General features: G+C 34.3%; 1 protein-coding gene across 2 annotated transcripts; it reads right to left on the bottom strand.

The window, feature by feature from the left end:
- Positions 1 to 1025: 1025 nt before the first annotated feature.
- On the bottom strand, positions 1026 to 21574 carry PPWD1 (peptidylprolyl isomerase domain and WD repeat containing 1). 2 transcript variants are annotated; one of them, XM_010974922.3, is made up of 11 exons: positions 21348 to 21574; positions 18052 to 18154; positions 16936 to 17036; positions 16689 to 16809; positions 14111 to 14558; positions 10447 to 10637; positions 9425 to 9614; positions 5232 to 5413; positions 3798 to 3879; positions 2682 to 2864; positions 1026 to 1631 (listed from the first exon to the last, which is right to left on the bottom strand). In XM_010974922.3, exons 1-11 carry the CDS (start codon positions 21535 to 21537, stop codon positions 1488 to 1490), a joined length of 1935 nt encoding a protein of 644 aa, XP_010973224.2. In that variant the 5' UTR covers positions 21538 to 21574; the 3' UTR covers positions 1026 to 1487. The 2 variants fall into 2 exon arrangements, with proteins under 2 accessions (XP_010973224.2, XP_064337049.1); XM_064480979.1 differs by lacking the exon at positions 21348 to 21574 and adding an exon at positions 20204 to 21312 and having other exon boundaries at positions 1030 to 1631.
- Between the last annotated feature and the right edge of the window lie 112 nt (positions 21575 to 21686).

Genomic DNA, 21686 nt, shown 5'->3' with positions numbered 1-21686 from the left:
CTCCTATAGGCTAATATTGCTAAAAAAAAAAAAAAACAAACTTTTTGTGTTAACACTGATATACTTCTCAATTTTCAAAGTGGTAATAAGGAAGACAGCTGTGCTTTTCCCTAAAAGAATAATGAATGAAAAGGATTAATGAGTATAAGTATCAGATGTTATTTGCTAATAATTTAAAACATAATTAAAAAAAGACATCTGGCAGTGTATGTTTTTAGGTCTACTGATTAAATCTGTGATGTAGAATAGAAAAATTCATTAATCAAAGTATTTTGGGAAGAATGAGGCATTACCACCACCACTTGGTGGCAGTATTACCAAAAATTTAGGATTTAGCGTTTAGGAATGATTAAGTTGCTAGGTAGTTAGGTCAAAACACCTAAAATTAGGGAGAAAAGGCAAATGTCATAGTGAAAGTCATCTTGTGTCCAAATTTGAGTTCTACTTTTTAAAAGGAGGACACAATATTAATTTAAAGTAGAACAATTTTGCATATTCTTCTATATCACACACTTTGTGGTACAAAGTGGGTAAAGGAAATAATATTACTGATCAATAGAGAAGTCTAAGTTTACATTTAAAGCATAAGGATGCGAAGTCTGTTGAACATGTTCCTCCTAAATGTTCTTAAGAGTCTGGAAAGGAGAAGCAGTGGTTCTGAATAGCTACGAAGTAATTTATAAGGGTAAGTAAAGAAGAAATGATATCAATGTAAGATTGGACTCATTGTTTTATTGCTCCAATTTCTACTAATCTATTATTAGATAATATTTTTACTCAATATATACTTTCTTGACTACATTTAGTAAGGTAAGAAAAGATATACTATAACTTGGAGACAAAAATTGTTTAGCTACATTAGAAAAATGATGTGAAAACAGTAAATGAATCAGTATATAAAACCAAGGACTCAGGTATTCATTTATTCTGATTCTTACATTTGAAAGAATATTTCACAATTATTAAGGAATTTAACACTTCTGACTAAAGGTACTTCCTATTTATTTATTGAAGTTTTACTCCCACTACTTACTACTTAACTAATCAAAAACCAAAATTATTTGGCATGACACACAAACCTTGTAAAAGAAAGGATATAGTATATTACTATCAGATCCTGGTATGCTTTCTTAGTGGATCTAAAGAAACATATAAGGGCATATTTCTAAAAAGCTAAGGAACAAATACATAACCATTCTTATCACTTAATATGGTTTTAAGTCTCATGAGAAATACATGTAAAGAGTGCTGTGTCTCAGTTTTAGTCCATTTCAATTAATCACCTCGTAGGATGAGAACTACTGCAAGAAAACTCAAAGGCAGAGTTTTTTTTTTTTTTTAAATAGCCTTTAATGAAAAATACAATACTGAATCCTTGAAACATGATTTGTATATTCAGCAAATCTTAAGGGCTTCCTCGTGTAAAATAATCCTATATTTAATATATGTGTATTTTTATTTACACATACAATGAGACAAATCTTATCTTACTTTACAGTAATATTTATGATGCTGACATCCTCATAGGGCTTATCTGTTTTGGGATTGACTTTGACGTTGGAGATCCTTTGTACAACTTCCATTCCTTTAGTCACTCGTCCAAATACTGTGTGCTTATTATCAAGCCAAGGCTGTGTTGGAGGACAAATGGAAAATGTTGGTAAGCCCAGATTTCTTTAAACACACCCTCTGAGCAAATTAAAGAGAATTTATACTTTGGCTTTGCTTTTTAAATATAACTTAAAAGATATACTTCCACTTAGCATCTTTTAAGAGTGATTTCCATGTTTATATGACAAAATATAAAAGCAAAGTATAATGTTTAACTAAATATCTGCATCTTTCAGATCAAAAGGAGTTGGAAGATGTTTGCTAAAGTTTCTTCACATGGTTTAAAGAATTATGGGTAATTATTTAAAGAAACATGGGTAAGAATTATGGGTAAGGCTTTAAAAGTTCTCTGCAGGAATCCTACCTGCACAGTTAAGAGGCAGTAAGGAATAGTTTATGCAGCATGTTCTTTGGCATCAGACAGATGGGAGCTCAAACACTGGCTCTGCTACTTACTTGACCTTTGACAAGTTAATCATGTCTCATTGTTTCTTCATGTAATTTTTTTAAAACTGGGTATACTGATACTAGAACTACTGTGAATATTACATGAGACCATGTGCCTGGCAGATAGTAGTTACAAATATTTTCCCTTCATTGCTTGGTGCTTAATTCCAAAAATAAAATATAATTTTTATAATTTGGTGGAACTGCATAGTGATAGAGAGCTAGATATTCTTACGTTGTATTTCATCAAATCTACAATGTCATTGATTATGGGTTCCACTCTGATTTCATAGATAGAAAAATGTGGAAAAAAAGTCTTAGTATCAGGAATTCTTGTACTCTAATCCTCCCATTCTAAAGATGAGGAAACAAGCCCAGAGGTAAAATAATTAGTAGTGGCAAAGTTCGCTTAAACTCAAGTGTCCTGAATTACAAAATGATTGTTTTACAAAGTTAAATCTGATTTGTTAGGTAATTTTAATTTTTTTCTAAATTGTTTCCATTTTTATATTTTGGCAGATACAAATAATGGTAGAGAATAAAGCAGCTCTCTCTTCACTGAATTCACTCTCTCAGATCATAACCTATAAATCTTCAGCTTATAGCAATGCTGTTCTACTTACCGTTGGTACTACTGTTATGAAAAACTGGGATCCATTAGTGTTTGATCCAGCATTGGCCATGCTGAGTGTATATGGTCTGTCATGTCGCAATGTTGAATGAAATTCATCTTCAAATTCTCCTCCCCATATGCTTTCTCCTCCCATACCAGTACCTGTTGGATCTCCTGTCTGAATCATGAAGCCCTAACAGAAAGTAGACAAAACTGTATTATACATATTACATATATGTATGCTTTGGAGTCTGTTTGTCAAAAGTGTTTTGCAGTCAGTGAAATCTTAACTTTATTAACAGTCATCCTATAAAGTGATTAAACCCATAGTTACATTTTAATTTGGGTAATGTATTTCCATTGCTTAACTAGTACATTACTTCAGTGACTGAAACAAAAATGCAGAGGTCTTTCCATTTATAAACATGTAGTATCTTGCTCATCTAGTTAAAGCCAATTATTAGTGTAAATGAGTTTTAGGATACTGTATACCATGTTAGGTCTTACATAACTACCCCACTCTTCTATCCTCCCTTTCCCTACTCTGGATTTCCTAGTGAGTAATTTCACCACTTCCTTCAGAACCCTGAAAGCTGATTTTTACTTCCGATATTTTTCCTGCCATTTCTGACCTGCAAGTAACCAAGAACTACATCACTGCCCCATCCATTTTACGGAATGCTGCTCAGCAAAATCCTAGGCTGAGTTCATTCTGCTCTTCAGGTATTAACGGTAGTTTTCACAGATAAAATGGCAACATGGCTCTTCTATTATTTAATCTTATCTTCTAGATCTAGACCTTATCTAACCACTAGGAACATGTTACCTTGGCTATAGGTTTTATCTTAGCAAGACACTTTACTCATTATCTGACCCTTTGATTTAGCTGCTGACAAAAATATTGCTGCATTGTTTCTAAAAAGGTAACCATGCTACTATCCCTATATCCTTGATTCTAGATCTGATATTCATGACCATCCATTTTTCTTTGGGCTTCGATAGTCCGTTTCTTCTATTCCTTTCTAATAAACTCCTAAGTGGGAGAGAATAAGATTCTTTACATTTAAACCTCTTGTTATGTAATAACATACTATTCCTTAAATCATATAAAATTTGTATAACTTACCTTAATTATACGGTGAAATGTATGCCCATTATAATAACCATTTCTGCTGTGAACACAGAAGTTTTCCACTGTCTTAGGGCACCTAGTAAGAAATATATTAAAAATGTGAAATCTATTGGCAGCATCTTAGGACAGTTTCCTTTGTAGTTTGGCTTCCTAATGGGTGTTTGCAATATCTTTTGAATGCTTCAGAAGGACAGGCTGTTTTTCGTAACTGCTGATTTCAGGACAACCAAGAGTTGAAAGGGCATACAGGAAGTAGCATATTCTCATAGTTTAACATTTTATCTTTAGATATGATTGCTTTTTACAGTTGAGTTTTACAGTATTTAGATTCCAAAGTCATTCTGCAGTTAAAAAAACATAATCATAGCACTATATGTATATAGTTAACTGCACATAGTGGGGTTAAGTTCCTGGGAAAGGTAATTTTCTTAACAACGTCATAGTATGGTGACATATTCCTGACCAAGGACTTATTCACTGAAATGACAGCTTCTAAATTTAACAAACTTTAAATGACAGTCACACACTCACACACACTCAGAGTATGAAGTTTCTAAATAATATTAACTAATCTCATAAGATGATTTAATATAGTACATTATCATGTCGTAACTCCTAAAGCTAGGAATGGCAGACAGATTCAAAAGAATCTTGCACCAAACACAGTAGGGAATAGGCTTAATGGATGCATGGGTTCTGAACACTTAAAAATGAGATGGTCCAGGAGTCTAGAACTGCCTAGTTTTTGGTTCAGTACCAAGGTACGGTTTGGATATAAAACATTCATGTCCAAAATAAATAAATGCTTTCAAGTCAAGGTGTTGTAAAAGATGTCCTCTTTCAGATCAAGAACAACCAGTGATATTGTACTGTATTTGGTATTGCATGTTCACTTTGCAAACTTTTAAACTGTCCAGAATACTTTTCTGCTTTTTCAAATGGAAGCCCTTATTTTTTTTTGTTGTTGTTGTTGAAATTTATTTTTAAAACATCGCTACTGGGACTAAAGAATAGGTAATATATGTCTAGCAAATGTCAGTAAGGAAAAATAATTACCATCCCTTTTAAAGATGTGCTTTGAGAGGAAAGCTACTTACAACAAACAAGCCACAAAACTTACAAAGTGTAAATTAATGATAATGGTGATATACACTTGTATAGCACTTTATAGTTTACATTCAGTGCTTTCACAGCCAATATATTTTGATCTCATAATAATAAACCTGTGAAGTATGTGTATATATCTATAAAACTTTCCCATTTTCTAGCTTAACATTTAACAGAAAGCTCAGGCTAGATGCTCAAACATTTAAATTCTTCAAAATTCCTTCAGTCAAAATAACAAGAACTTTTAAGTTGTATAATACGTTTCTTTGAATATACATATTTACGCTTGTGTGTATTTACAACAATGAAAATAGTACATACTCAACAGGAAAAAGTTTGATGTGAATGTCTCCCATGCTTGTGTGGATAATGGCACTATCTGACACTCGTTTAGGTCCCTCAGCTTGGGTAGCTGCCATGACTTCTTCTTTAGAAGGTTTCTCATTAAAAACGTCTCGGTCAGAATCTGCACTTTTTGTATCTTCTGGTTCTCGTTTAGTAAACTCAAGGAGGAAAATAAAAAGTGAATTAAACTTTTCATCTGGTTAAAATTTAGGACAATAAAATTTCACTTCTAATGAAGTATTTGAGGAAAGTAAGAATTCCCATCAGAATAAATCCTTATTTTAGTAATCACTTCCTATCACAAGCTGTGTAAGGCAGTTAAATTATTTCTATACTTACCTAATATGAAAATTCATATATTGAAGATGTATAATTTCAAATGGAATTTAATTTTTTGGTGTGGAAATTTTTTTGAGTATACATTTAACAAGATGCAGTTTTAATGGAGTAGTTCTCTGCTTCTGCCATATAGTACATCCTACCTAACCTGCCGCCTGTTGCTTATTCTTCACTTTTTAGATTGTCTGGGCTTGGATTCTGGCTCTGCCTCTTACTAGTTATGTGACTTTGGTGAAGTAAATTAATTCCATTTCCTCATTCATAATGGGGATAATAATTACTCCAAATGGTGCCTGCTGTGAAGATTAAATGAAGGAGTGGAAAGTGCTTAGAGAACAGTGCCTAACATATAGAAGGTGCTATATACACATTAATAATTGTTATTACGATGAGCAGGACTGGCTGCTGGTAGGATAAGGATTCAAAAATGAATCAGTAATGGATCTTGACCTTCCACTTTTTTCTTCTTCTTCTTTTTTTTTTCAGCACCCTATCGATCTATCTAAATCCTAAAATGTACATTTTGAGTGAAGTTGTAGAAATCTCAAGATCTTCATGTTTTAGGGTGAATTGAGAAAAAATTTTTTAGTTGTTAAAACTCTGACTTCTCAAGTCCTGTTTCTTTTATTTGACTCTTAGTAAGCAGAAATCTTTTTCTCTAAGACAGCTCTAACTGGGTATCAACTAGTGCCCAGGCCCTGTCTTGCCCAATGTCATTCCTCGATCCACCTGGATAGATTCCAAATAATGGAACAATCAAGCTAGGATGTTACTGCCTTAACATCTTATTCTCCAGTTGTCAGAGGAATGGCATGTCTGTTGTACTATTTAATTATATGAATTTTTAAATAGTTATCTTAATTTAGTTCATATATGGAACTATTAAAGTTCAAATTTTATAAAATTTTATTTCATGATACTTCATTTGAAAATTTTAGTTTTGCTAAAGAATATATATGCCTAATAAAACAATGAAAATTTATGAAAATGTTAGCTGTATAAATACACAGTGAGTGACAATTTTTGTTTTTCTATTTCTTTGAAGTTTATAGGAACAGACATGGTTTAGTCAACATAAAAATAAACTCTGGGGTCCCTCACACCATACACAAAAATAAACTCAAATTGGCTTAAAGACTTAAAGAAGACATGATACCATAAAATTCCTTGAAGAGAACACAGGCAAAACATTCTCTGACATAAATGGCAGCAATGTTTTCTTACATCAGTCTCCCAAGGCAATAGAAATAAAAGCAAAAATAAACAATGGGACCTAATCAAACATAAGCTTTTTGCACAGCAAAGGAAACCATGAACAAAATGAAAAGATAACCTACACACTGGGAGAAAATATTTGGAAATGACACAACTGACAACGGCTTAATTTCCAAAATATGTAACAGCTCATACAACTCAGTAACAAAAGAACAACCAACCCAATCAAAAAATGGGCAGAAGACTTTAATAGACATTTCTCCAAAGAAGGCATCGAGATGGCCAATAGGCACATGAAAAGATGCTCAACATAGCTAATTAGTAGATAAATGCAAATCAAAACTACAGTGAGGTATCACCTCACACTGGTAAGAATGGCCATCATCAAAAAGTCCACAAATAGCAAATGCTGGAGAGGGTGTGGAGGAAAGGGAATCTTCATAAATTGGTAGAGCCACTATGGATAACAGTATGGAGGTTCCTTTAAAAACTAAAAATAGAGTTATCATATGATCCAGCAATCCCACTCCTGGGCATATATCCGGAGAAAATTCAAATTGGATAAGATGCACGCACTCCAGTGTTCACAGAGCACTATTTTCAATGATCAAGACATGGAAGGAAACTAAATGTCCACTAACAGATGACTGGATAAAGAAGATGTCATATATACACACAATGGAATATTAGTCATAAAAAAGAATGAAATAATGCCATTTGTAGCAACATGGATGGACCTAGAGGTTACATACTAAGTGAAGTCAGACAGAGAAAGACAAATATATGATACCACTTATATGTGGGATTTAAAAAAAAATGATACAAAGGAACTTATTTAAAAAACAGACTCACAGACATAGAAAACAAACATAGTTACCAAAGGGGAAAGGTGGGAGAGGGATAAATTAGGAGTTTGGGATTAGCAGATACACTACTATATATCAAATAAACAAGGTCCTACTGTATAGCACAGGGAACTATATTCAATATCTTGTAATAAACTATAATGGCAAAGAATCTGAAAAAGAATATGTATGTGTGTGTTATATATAAAATTATATTTTTACACTTTGTTGTATACCAGAAACTAACACAACATTGTAAACCAACTATACTTTAAAAAAACAAAAACTAACCCCCTGGGAAAGAAAAAGTAAACTTGCTAATATTTTTTAATAGAGTGGATGGAAAATTAGTATATGTGTTTTTAGTGTATATCAAAAATTATCATGATTTATTTTTACCTTCAAAATAGTTAAATTACAGGTAAAAACAAGAAAATTATTTTCCTTTAACATGTATTAATAAATTTTTAGTAATGAGTTTGAAAGTTAATAACAAAATCCTCATCTTAAAGGAATGTACCCATTTTAGGTTAAAAGCTTGGTTGGGGTAGGTAAACTATTTCCTACATTTACCAAATGCTGGTAACCTTTAAAGCATCATAGCTGCTTATAATATATAGCTAAATGAATGATTATACTACAATAGGCCACTTTACCAAATTCCATGGATTCAACAGTGAAGAAAACACACCGCCCTTTATGGATTTCATATTATCTTGAGGAGGGGAGAACAGTGTCAGAGACCAAAAACAAACAAAAAAAACCCCAAACAAAAAAAACTCAAAACATAAAAAACCAAAACAGCAAATTATTCCAAGTGTAACACATAATACAAGGAGGCACACCTAATCCAAATTTGATGTCACGAGAAGGCTTCCAAGCTGAGACATCAAGTATGAGTTCAGAACTGGGGAGACGTGTGTGTCTGGAAGAAGAAATAGCCTGTGCAAAGGCCTACAGGCAAAAAAGAACACGCAACTATTGCAAATGGGATCAAGTTCAGTATGGTCAGTATAGCAAATGAACTAAAAATGAAGAAAGATAAACTCAGAGCGCAGCTATTGTAGATAGCTGAGGAGTCATTAAAGGATTTTAGGCAGAAGAATAATCACACATGGGTCTTAGAAAGTCTCTTCCTGGGGAGTGAAGGACAGAATACAAGCACAGAGGTCTCTATACTTTAGATTTTTCTGCTTGGCTGAACAATTAGAATGGCGCTATTCCTAGACAGCTTAGGAGTTTGATTCTGACCTCCATCATAGTTAATGTGCAAAGTACTTCTCATTCTCCAGAAAAAAATTCTTCAGGAACTTACAATTCCAGGGTAGCATCATTACAGTGAAGTCAAAAGGTAAAAAGAGATGTAGTTAGAGAAGGAAGTATGCAAGTTCTGGGGAAAGAAGTTACGTTCAAGAGAAAAAGGTGAAAAATACTAAAACTGAAGAATTTTAAAATCTCCACAGCAAGAACTATTTTGGATCCAATTATTACTACAACCACTTACTTCCTATCATCTTAGACAACACAAATAGTTATAGAAGCTGGGCTGAAAGTTTTTCACTACAGGATGGAAAACAGTACAGAAATACTTAAAATCAAGACCTAGTTAAAAATTCTACAGTATTAATTTTGTAAAATGGTACTATGGTTGTTTAGAATGTCTACAATTATTGCCAACATTCTCTTCAGTTGAAAGCACAAGCTAAGAAAATAAAACTCCAACCAAACTGGAAGAAACATTAAGGTGTATCTCCTAGTACTTCCACATACCATATAAAATCTGTTCTTTTTGAAAGAGGTACACACTATTGTTGGGTCAGCTTGAATATTCTGAAGAACTGGATTTTCAGAAGCTTTCATTTCTATAGTAGTTGCAGCACGATGTTTTTTGGCTATTCCCTGAAACAAAGCCAATTGCATCACTCTAATATTCTCTTGCTTGCCTAAGATCCGCACACACCTGGAAAATATGTTTTATACGATAAAATTATCAGGATTCACTCCAATTATAACAACTTTACAGATGAAAGTTCGGAATCAACTATCCTTTATCTTTGTACAAAATAACTAGTAAAAGGTTTTTAAAAAGTGTTTCTTTACCCCTCCCACCACCCACAAGAAGTTATTTTAAATTGGTAGGTATCTATAATTTTCAGGTTAAAAAAATACAGTCATTCATACAGTTTTAACCTGTCCCTATTATCTTAATCTTTCTGCAAGCCTTCAAAGATTTTGTATTGCCAAGAACTACAGAATAAATTTGTTTATATGTGAGAATGTACAGCACAAGATTTTTCCTCCTTTAAATATACTGTAAGTTCTTTTCATTTACATTCAGTGATAGTATCTGATTATAGCAATTTTGTTCTAAGACCAAATGGACTGTTTGCACAAGAGGCTTATTGTGGTTTCATGCATTTTAGCTTCTGATTTTTTGTCTAGCAGGATGTAATGCTGAATTCTGTGGTTAAAATATTTGGCAACATTTAACATGAACCAGGCTAATTTAAATCAATAAGCAAGAGACAGACTGAAACTTGTTAAAAAAAAAAATTGCAACTATGCATATCTTCCTTCCATTTCTTTTACAAACATGAGTGGAAACTTTTTACATAAGATTATAAACAACCAAAAGACCACAGAAAAATCCAGTCAAAACATTTGGTTAAGTTTAGACGTTTGGGACCATTCCACTTGTCTTGGAACAAACAAAACTCCCATTGTTTCTCAGAAGGAGGAAATGGTCCTCCAAAAATGCATTTTTAAAAAGCATACATCATATTAAAGCTTACCGGTTTGTTTCTACATTTATAACTTTAATGCCCAGCATTGTTCCATATAGCGCGAAGTGTCCAGTTTCATCAAAAACTATATTAATTAATCTTACTGCATCCACCTTCTCCAGTTCACGTTCTACAGCCATTCGTCGGCCAAATTCCATGTCTGGTAGCTGTTGCCTCATCTGCTGCAGTTCAGTAAACATCTAAGAAACAAACCATTTATTAACAAAAAAGCTACATGATAAAGGGAATGAGAATTTAAACAGAAGCAGAGTATACATTAAGAGGCACTGACAGTTGGTGTACTTATATGTTTTCTTAGGGAGGATTCTAAACACTATAAGCAGGAAATAAAAAGGCATTAATAAGTTCAATTATTAAAAAAACCCAGTATTTACACTAACTAGTTCTTCTAATGAAAAAGATACATAACTATTGCTTCTTTACAGAAACATACCTGGTGCTTTTATAAGCCACAGACTAGCACTTTCCAAATGAAACATAATGCAAACCACATATGTAACTTTAAATTTTTTAGTAGCTCCTTTAAACAAAGTAAAAATTATCACGTAAAATTAATCTTAATGTTTTATTCAGCCCAATATATACAAAATATTATCAAAAGACCTTAAGCAATATGAAAAATATTAAAACATTAAGCAATATAAAAAATGAAGTAAGTTATATTCTTTTTTTCCTTAAGTCTTTGAAATCCTGTGTGTATTTTATACTTTTAGCCCATCTCACTTTGTACCAGTCACCTACCAAGTGCTCAACAGCCATATGTGCCTAATGGCTATTACATTGGACAATGAAGCTATAGATTGTGAGGTCCTTGTAAAAGGATCATGGGCCTGCCATATTTTTGTTGAATGAATGATTCAATTCATTTTGCTGAATGAATGAACTCTTTAATGATTTCACTAATTTATAAAAATTTCATGATATCTCAGAAAATGTTTCAAGTTGTTTTGGTGTATCACTACAGTTATATCATTAGGTAAATGTGATTTGGGATAGATGAATATTTTTATGAGTGTCCTTTAGTTTGGACATTTGGTTTACTTTATTGAGATATTTAATACACCACTTCCAAGATAGGGGTCACATCTTAATTACTATGTACTACCACACTCTAAGTCTCTCAAAATATGTAATCTTTACATTTAGTTTGCCAGCCATTTAGAGCAACAAACTGCAGAAATCAAAAATAGCTCTCCACTGCAGATGAAAAGAAGCCAGGCTTATGTCCCATCTACTTCCTATTTTCATGCCTGCATTAATAAAATCTCCAGTTTTTCTAGGTATGGAAAGAACAACAATATACACAACTTTAAAAATGAAAACGTGCCACGTGTATTAGGGAACAACATGAGGCAAAGGTCTTCTAGGAGAGCTAAAAAGCCTGGCCATTAGGGTTTATTGTCTCCAGTCTCTGACACTGATATGCTGCTTTACTCTTTTGCTGGAAACAGCCTAGATGCTGGACTACATTTTTGTAGTGTGGGACTCCGATTATTTTTGCTAGAGAGAAGATTCAGTTTCAAGACTTAAAAGTTTGCAGATGGCCATCTGCCCACATATAAATATTTTATAAATGTTAATTCAGCCTTTTAAGCAATCAGTTATCTTTTTACAGTATTCAAGCTTTAATAGCAGGGCTTCTATGACTTCTATCACTGCACGGTCACAAGCAGTGATCCTAGTTAATAAAAACTAGAGGATAAAACTTTACATCATCCAATTAAATTTGTCTATTTTAACTAGGACTCTAACCAGCTAGAAGCTCCCTCCCTTAACATGGAACTATGGGATTCTAGTCATTAACTAGTCACTAGCATTGTTACTTATTTGATTGGCATTTGGCCTTTTTTCCTGCAAACTCTCTCATTCTCAATCTCAACTTCTCTCATATGCTTTGCTACTGACTTCCTCTTATTACCCTAGTCCTGTAACTTCAACTTGTTGAAGACAACAATGAAGAAAGAGTGGATTAAACAGCTCAGAGAATAGATTTTAAGTATTTTTCATAAGGAATCTTGTTAGACTTGTAAGTTATAGAGTTTTAAAAATTACATTTAAGTTGAAACTAATATGTAGTTACCCACTACCATAAAGAAGAATACATCATAAGAGAAGATTTTCCTTTAAAGCATAATGGAAAGCTATCTTGTTCCATCAAGAAAATGAGTTATGAGGATGACTTGACTAGCAAATAAATTTTTCCTTTTGTCTGGATTCATATTACTTCAGGTAGATAATCCACCCAACTTACAACCACTTGCCACCTAATAAGAGTATCACCTGAGTGGTAGAATTTTTGAAGAGCTTAATGCAGGAACCTAATGTAAACTGGTGACTACCAAGACTGTAGAATTGACACTATTATATAAAAAACACTATTGCTACAAAGATTCAATCCACCGACTTTCAGAGGATTTGACATACCATTAGCAGTTAGAGAACCACTTGATGGAAACAGGTGATGAGACTCAAATTTCCACAAAACCTAGTTACCTTTGTGTGGATAAAAACTCTTATTCCACAACTACATGCTCTAACAAATTCTCATTAGCAGTAATTATGTATTAGGTACTGTTCTTAGTGCTTGAAATACAATGATGAGCAAAACAGATACAGGGCCAGAGATCACACTCAGTTGAGTCTATTGGGGGTGGATATACAGTAATCAAACAATAAGATCATACAAAATACTATAAGAGAAAATAAACAGAGTGATACACAGCCACATAAAAAAAGTTCTCCTTTCACTATTGGATGAATAGTGAAAGATTCCCAGAGGAAGTGACTCTTTGAGATTTGAAGGATGAGTTCAATATGTAATGGGAGGAATCACTCCCGCCACCAGGAACAGCATATGCAAAGACCCTGTGGTGGGAGGCATATTCAAGAAATTGAAAGGCCTAACTGGCTATAGTAAGAGGCAGGGAGAAAGGTGATTTACAGTAGGTTGGAGTGGTAGGCAGGGACACAACACGGCAGATCTTAATCCTAAGAACAACAGTAGGAGGAAAGCAGAATAGATAAAGGGAGCAGGAAATGCAATAGGCCAGGGAAAAGATTATGAACTAGGATAATGACAGCTGTGCTAGAAGGAAATGGATGGATTTAAAGTATATGTAGAAAATAAAATCAACAGGATTCATGATGAATTAAATAGAAGGGTGAGAAAAAGAGTTAAAGATGACTCAGGTTTCTGGCTTGTGCAAGCAGACAGATATTGGTGTCATTCATGAAGACAGCAAAAAGAAAAAGAATAAAAGAACAGGAGACTCAGTCTGTTTATAATAGAAAGCTGGAGAAATAAATTTGGAAGCAGTCATACAGACAGACAAGAATGAACAGCTTAAGAAGAAAAGGAGGCCTAGCATGAATTTTGAGGATCTCAAAAGAATGAGTTTGCAAACAAAACAACTGAAAAAACAGCCACATTAAGTGTAAGTGGCTCAGAAGATAATACATCCTAAACGTAGGGAAGAAAGTTTTAAAGAGCAACAATGCAAGACAGCAGGCAGCTGAATAATATCTTTAATATCTTAAGAGAAAATAACTATCAATCTAAGTGTCTGTATCCAGAAAAATACCTTTAAAGAAATGGCAAAAAATAAAGACATTTTCAGAAAGTAAAATTAGATTAAATTTATATTGCACTTACACTTAATGATTCATCAAAGACTCTCATGAGTTTTCCAGTTAAAAATCTGAAAATTCTAACTTTTCTATCAGAACCAATAGTAGCTATTTTCTTCCCATCAGGTGAAAAACATATGCTGGTCGGATAAGCCTTGCACTTGGCAAATTCATATAAATCTGTGTCAGTTTTATATTCCCAGTTCACATTTTTGGGGAATTTATATTCATGAGGAGGACCAGTCCAGTATTCAATCATTCCAGATTTGTCAGAAGACACTATTGCTTTGTAAACTGGGTTTAGCCGTATCTGAGTAAGAGGTGATGCATGGAGTTTGTCAAAAATATGTAATGGCTGGTTATCTCCTCGACCATCGTAAATGAAAATTTTTCCTGTACTCTTCTCAGAAGCAGCAACTGAAGATATGGCATCCCCTGGGCAATAGATCCACTCACATTGTCCCGGAAAATAGCTAAAATAGTAAAGAATTGAGGGGGAAAAAAGAGGTCAATACAAGTAAGCAACCCTCCCCATTCTCATCAGCAAAAAATGTCCTGGCCAATGATTTAGCTTGTTTTGGATTCCTTGCTCAAAAGTAGCAGAGAGACACAGAAAAACAATGAAGAATAGCCACTATTTTTTCTCTTTCTGATCACATCAATGCAATGATAACATCTGAAGATCTATCAAACCACAAGAAGGGAACTGTATACAACAGATCATTTATAGGGAAACCTAACCAGACCTGGGCCCTAAAATATTCTGTGGTATAGTTTTTCAGATCTCTGTCTATGTATAACTTACTTTTAAATAGGTTAGTGTGTAACAGTATACTTTATAAATCCATTCTTGAAATATTTAAGATCAAAATATTTTAGTCATGACTATGCTCCAAAGAAAAACATTCTGATATCACATTCTCATTATTGGTAACTTGATCTTAAAACCATGAGCTTTGAACATACTACCTGATAAACTATACAAGAACTGGGACAGATTTAATCAACACACCAAACTCAAACTCAAATGTTTGTTGTCTCCTTCGAAGTAGTCAGCCTGAGAAGTTACAGTTATTCCAATGATTGAGCTAACGCTCATAACTTTTTTGGGGACTCTCAGAATTTCTACCAAAGGTTAAAAAATTACAGGCATACCTTGAAGATATTGCAGGTTCAGTTTCAGACCACTGCAATAAAGTGAAAATCGCAATAAAGAGAGCCACACAGATTTTTTTGGTTTCCCAGAGCATATAAAAGTTATGTTTATATTATCTGTGGTCTATTAAGTGTGCAACTGCATTATGTCTAAAAAAACCAATGTACATATCTTAATTAAAAAATCATCTGAGCCTTTAGCACATCATAATCTTTTTGCAATAGTAACATCAAAGATCACTGATTGCCATAACAAATATCGTAATAGTGAAAAAGTGTGAAATGTTTTTGGAATTACTGAAATGTGAAATAATGACACAAAGTGAGCAAATGCTTTTGGAAAAATGGTGACTTGCTCGACACAGGGTTGCCACACACTTCAATTTGTAAAAAGTACAATATCTACAAAGTGCAACAAAACGAGGTATGCCTGTACTCTTTCAACATCCTCAGAGGTAGCAAATGTTCAACATTTATGAATAGATTTAATTTTTTTTAAATAGGTAAACCATGGGGGAAACAAATCTGGGGAAAAGGAGATTATCAATAGGTATTTCTACTTGTAGTCAAAAAATAAGTTCTGATCATACATAATGAGACTGATTTCCTTTAGTGGCTCATAAATTGGTTTTGGAGGAAATTCCAAAAGAAGTTCTGCTACATACTGAATAGTGTAGTTACATTCCCACCCCTACCCCTCACTGCTCCCTTCACACCTTGAAGCCCTAATCCCTAATCCCTTTCTCTGGAGAAAAGGTCTTTAAGAGCTAATTAAGGTTAAACGAGGTCATAACCATAGGGCCCTAATCCCACAGGCCTGTGGCCTTCTAAGAAGTGAAAAGCAAGATACCATCCCTGCCTTGTCCCCAATGATGATAAAGTGTGAAACCCAGAAGAGTGCTCACAAGAAACTACACCCTGCTGGAACCTCAGTTTTGGACTTTCCAATCTCCAGAACTGTGAGAAAATAAATTTCTGTTGCTTAAGCTACCCAGTCTATGGTCTTTTGTTTAGTCTCATTCCCATACAGTCTAACCACAGAGTCTGGGTGTCAATGTACTTCAAAGTTCAAAATCACTAACAACTCCAAAAATGTGCATAAGCCTTATAAGAACACAATCTCATATTACTGAACTAAGCACAGCAAGGAAGTTGATTCCAAGTGCTAATAAATTAGACATGAAGGATCCTCATTAATTTACTAAGTCGTATTAAATGGATATAACGACTCCTTGATGCTGTTTGGAAATTTCTGCTGTGATTAACAACAAAAACCACAGCAGTTTTCAAACAGCATCATAACAAGGATTCATAATATCTAATTTTTCTGAGTAAAACCTAAAGGCGCATTTTTTAATGGAATAGCAATATATTCTGTTATGTAATGGTTAAGTTCAGTTTAAAAATTATTTCACTAAGTAAAAAACTATAGTTTAAAAAAGACTTACCCAAGCTTTAGCATATTGATCATGTCAAAGTTCACTACATCAAACACCTTCATTGCTTTATCATCACCCACAGAACAGAACAATGCTCCCTCAGAGCTAACTGCAATACTCTCGATAACTCCTATTTAAATAAATCAAAACAGTCTAGTAAATACCAATGAAATAAATGGACATGATTCAAAAAAAATTTTTTTAAAGAAACTTTAATGAATATAATTTAAAAAGAGAAAAAAAGTCAAATTCTTACCGAGGTGACTACGAAAATGTTTAACAAATTCAATCCCCTCTTCTATTTTTTTCCAGAATTTAACATGTCCATCATGACTGGCAGTAATAATAAAGTCTGTCCTGCATATATAAAATGTGGAAATTAATTTCTAATGCAGATATAAGAATCACTTAGCAACCGCAAAGCAATCATTCACTGAGAATCTTGGACTCTTTTGTAACAGATTTGTAAAAAAACCCAAAAAAACCCAAAAAACTTTCTTTATGCAAACCACTAGATTAGGGTAGAAAGAACACAGCAAAATCTGAAGCTTTTTTCTGTCTATCATAACAACTGCTGCTGCACTAATTTTAACCCTAAGAGCTAGGCTCAGAATTGACCTAGGACTTGACATTAAAAAAACAAACCAAAACAAAAAAACCTCACTGGGAATCACTAGATTTTGGGAGTTCTTTATTGCTAAAATTACCCTATAGGCAGTTTTTTCACAGGAAAAATGTACCATTTTTCCAAAGCTGATAAATAATTAAATTGCAATATACTACTTTCATATACAGCAAGATTCAATGTAAGTGTGTTTTGTATCTTCTCCCAAGTATTTTGATTGTTTGTATGAAAAAGATTTTGTACAGTATAGCTTTCTCTGTCAGCTATATAAAAATAGAAACCATTTATTGAAACGTGGTATGTAACTGAGATAATGTGTACTATTATTATTATCCTTCTACAAATCCCCATTCATCTATTTTGAAGGTCCTGTGACATTTCCACAATGTCTTAGTTCTCATCATTTCCCCCTTGAGTACTGAGGATGTCAGCTACCAACTACTCCCATCTTAACTAATACACCCTTCTTCTGGGAAGCTCAGGTACTACCTGGATCATCCTCTTTTGGCATTTATCTCCAGAAGACATATACACAAACTAGGGAATTTTGTCTTAGAGAAGGCACTCCCTGTATGATACAGAAAAGAGCATGTAGGTCTTTATTTAACTTAACCTAATACAAAATCTATGGAATTAAATAGAAATCCATTAATATGCTAAAATTACTTCTACAAATCCACCTCAAAATTGAAGTGTTTAAAACAAAATTATACTTTTCATAAAAAAATGAAGATGCAATAGACTTACTTGGTGCACACCACATGGGTGATAACATCTCTATGCATGTAACTCCGTTCATACATGGATGCACTGGGGAGATTATCAAGATAGACTCTTTCAAACTCTAGAACTAAGGGAAAAAAGTAAAGAAAAAATTTTATTTTTTAACAACTGGAACTAAACACTATTTTGTATTTTCTTCTAGATTTTAATTTCTCTCAATTCATGTGTAATGAAAAAAATATAATGTCTGTTATGTCAGTTGTAACTTTTATTATTTCACAGAACTGAGCAACATCATTATTTAATCAGTCAGGACAGGTTCTCAGGCATTATATAGATGTTTAACTGTTACCAGACTTAAGAATTGAGTGGTTCTGGCTTAATGTAAAGCTTTCATTAAAAACAAAAACTTTAAAGTTTCATGAAAATATCACAACCATCTTTCTAATCACGTAGATTCAATTTTTGTGCTAATTTAAATAAATAATGAGGTCAGTGGTCATCTATATTTCTCAATTTATCTTGAAGGCACTGACCCTCTTTGAAGTCACTGATACCAGGTTTGAAACAAATAGACACAATAAAAACTTAGATTTTTAGAGCTGAGAAAGTCCTGGAGGATATCTAGTTGAGTGCGTCTCAAGCTTTTTACAAGAACAAAATATTTTTAAAGTGGCAATCTGAGTAAATATTTCATTATATGAGCTATGAAAAATTTTTCCAGTAAGAAATGACATTTTATGCGTACCTAATAAAACAGTCCAATGATGGCCAAAGTTGCTACAATAAGTTGCTAAATGAAACACAAGCTGTTTCATAGTTTTTTCTAATTACTAAATAGCAGACTCAAAGTTGTGTCCAACAAGCTACTTTTACCTTTTTAGTAAAAGAATTCCCATTTTTGTATGGGAATACTGACATCCAGCTATAAGAAGACCTTCTCTACAGTTACATGTGACCATGTGCCAATGAGATAAAAAGTGGAAGTATTGTATGACAGTCAAGAAGTCTCCTTGAAGAGGTGTGCCCTTCTTCCTTTCCTCAACCTACAGCTTGGAACCGGGAGATGAGCGCTGTAATTCTAATAACTGCTAAGGACAAAGATGAAGTCCATACACTAGTGATGTTAGGGCAGAAAGCTGGAGAGAGCCTACGTCCCTTTGGAGCCTCCACACAAACCTTAGATTGTCTATTTTAGGACTTTTACTCATGAGAGAAGTATACCTCTATCTTTTTAATGTTACTGTCATTTTGGATTTTTCTATAATATGTAGCTAAATTTAATTCTATCTGATACACATTCTTTTTTTGCTGTTTGTTAGTTCACTTGTTGAACAGATATTTATTGAAAACAAAATAGGTTACAAAGCACAGGGACAAAAAGAAGAGTAGCACATAGTTTCTGTCCCTGAGAAACCATCAGTTTAATTAAAGTTGGTGCCACATAATTAAGAAAAATGTCTTTCTGGAAATGTCTACAGAAGCCCAATGTCCAAAGGACATATTAAAGGGGATGTTTCCATTTCTAGAAATTTAAATATATTACTAAACCCCTGTCCTTTTAGACAAAATCTTCTATGGCATTTTTCTAACATTTCATATGTGTTTTTAAATTACAATTCTTTTCTTCAAGCTGAATACACTACTGACTGGCTTAACTACAATAAGCATCTAATTGTCTCAACTGTAATTGCGTTTATAAGCTCTTTGTCTCCTAATGCTAATATCAGCACTTAAACATCTTGGGATTTTTTTCCATTTCCTCCACTCTTTTCCATAAAAAAGGACATGGAAAAATACTGTAATACAATAAAATAATTAAGAGCATCAAAATCGTAATATTCATTCATTCATTCAATACTTACTTAGCACCTACTATATGCAAAGCACTGTACAAAGCAATGGAGCAAAATATGCAGTCCTTGCTTTTACATGCTCAGTTTTAACAATGGAGAGAAAAATTAATCAGATAATCTCATGAACAAATATACAATTACAGAATGTAGCAAATGTATTGAGGAAACAGTTGCTATGGAAGATTTAAAAGGAAGACCTAGACGTAAAAAAGGTAAGGCACTTCAAAGGTGTTAATGTACAGTGTTCAAAAAAGTATCTTCTTCAAACTCGGATACATAAAATTTGAAGGCTACCTATAAATTCAGTGTGATAAACATACCTCAGAATTATGATCAGTGTGCTTTAGAAACCCAGCTAGACTGGAGAAATCACAGGCTTCCCAGATGAGGGGTGATAGCTGAGCAGTGCTAAAGGTTGAACAATAGTTAGCCAAGTGAAATGGGTGAGGGAAATTACTCCAGGCAGAGACACCATGATACTCACCTCGGCATCCACAGGAGAAAAAAGAGCATACCCCATTCTCAAGTGTTTTAGTATGACAGGAGTACAGAGTAAGGAGTAAGGGTTTGGGAGAGAGAAGTAATGGAACAGTGCTGAGAGATGTAAGGAGAGATCCTATCAAGAAGGGCCTTGTATGCTATGTTTGGGAGTTTGGAGTTGTTTTGAAAATAGTAAGAAACCACTTTAGAATTATAAGCAGGGAAAGTAATAAAGATTTGAGCTTTCAGAAAAGTCACATGTTAATGGTCTTAAACGTTTAAGGAAAACATTTCAAAGAACTTGAAAGATAAAATCTAATCTATCCCTTTCATCACTCTTTCTATTCGATAAAATTCTGTCACTATTTCACGCTAGTGGCAAAGTGCTGCGGGCCATGGTATCCCATAAGTATGGTTTGAATACCACAGACCTCGGTTTTTAGATGAGAAACTTGTGATTCAGGAAACTTACGTAACTTTCCCTAGGTCAGAAAACTCATTAGTGTAACAGTCAGGATTGAAATGATTTTTACCTATTCTTTACGATTCTAAATAGGCACCGCCTTCCCCGGCGGCCCAACACACTAACACCACTCTTGAACTAAAAGCCTTAAACAGAAGCAGTACTCTTTTCCACATCTACTGAACGGAGTTAGAAATTCCAACCTCTATAGCTGCTGTACGGATTAAGTGCGAGGCGCCAAACGCGTTAAGTATCGGCGTAAGTTACCTTTAGCGTCTGTTATAAGAAATCAGAGATTAATAGTGTTAGATACCATCTAAGAGACGCTTTACTCCGACCAAATCACTATTTCGGGAGGACGTACAAGTACCGAACGGCCAGAAGTGACAAGAGGACCCTCTGTTCCGAGGGCACAAATCCTCACAATCACACACCCTCCGCCCTGGGGTCCGGCTTGAACTCTATCAGTACTAGGGGGACGCAGCATTCCAACTCTCCCCTGTGCCTATCTCTGTAGCTACCTTTCCTCTTCTTAGCCAACGTTGCCTCTACAGGTAAAGGCCCAACCCAGCGCTCTTCATTTTCCTCGTCGTTCTCTTGGGCCACCGCCACTGCCAGCTCTCTTTCGCCGAGTTCCGTTTTTTCCGGTTCCTCCGCATCCCGGCGCCTTCTCCTTCTCTGCTGAGAATCACTACCACCCTCGGCGGCCATGTTGTCCGCATCGTCAGAAAAAGCGCGACCCTTACAGCTGGGCTACCAATGCTGAAGCAGTGGCGCAGCCTGTTCGTCAGCGGCCGAGCGAGTTCCGGGATTGGCTGGGGTGGGTGGGAGCAGATCCAATCAGCAAGCAGCGCGCGCGT

Source organism: Camelus dromedarius, chromosome 3, assembly GCF_036321535.1.
Source record: "Camelus dromedarius isolate mCamDro1 chromosome 3, mCamDro1.pat, whole genome shotgun sequence".
Lineage (NCBI taxonomy): Eukaryota > Metazoa > Chordata > Mammalia > Artiodactyla > Camelidae > Camelus > Camelus dromedarius.
Note: the sequence above shows the minus strand (reverse complement) of the source record. Positions and strands in the feature narration are given on the sequence as shown.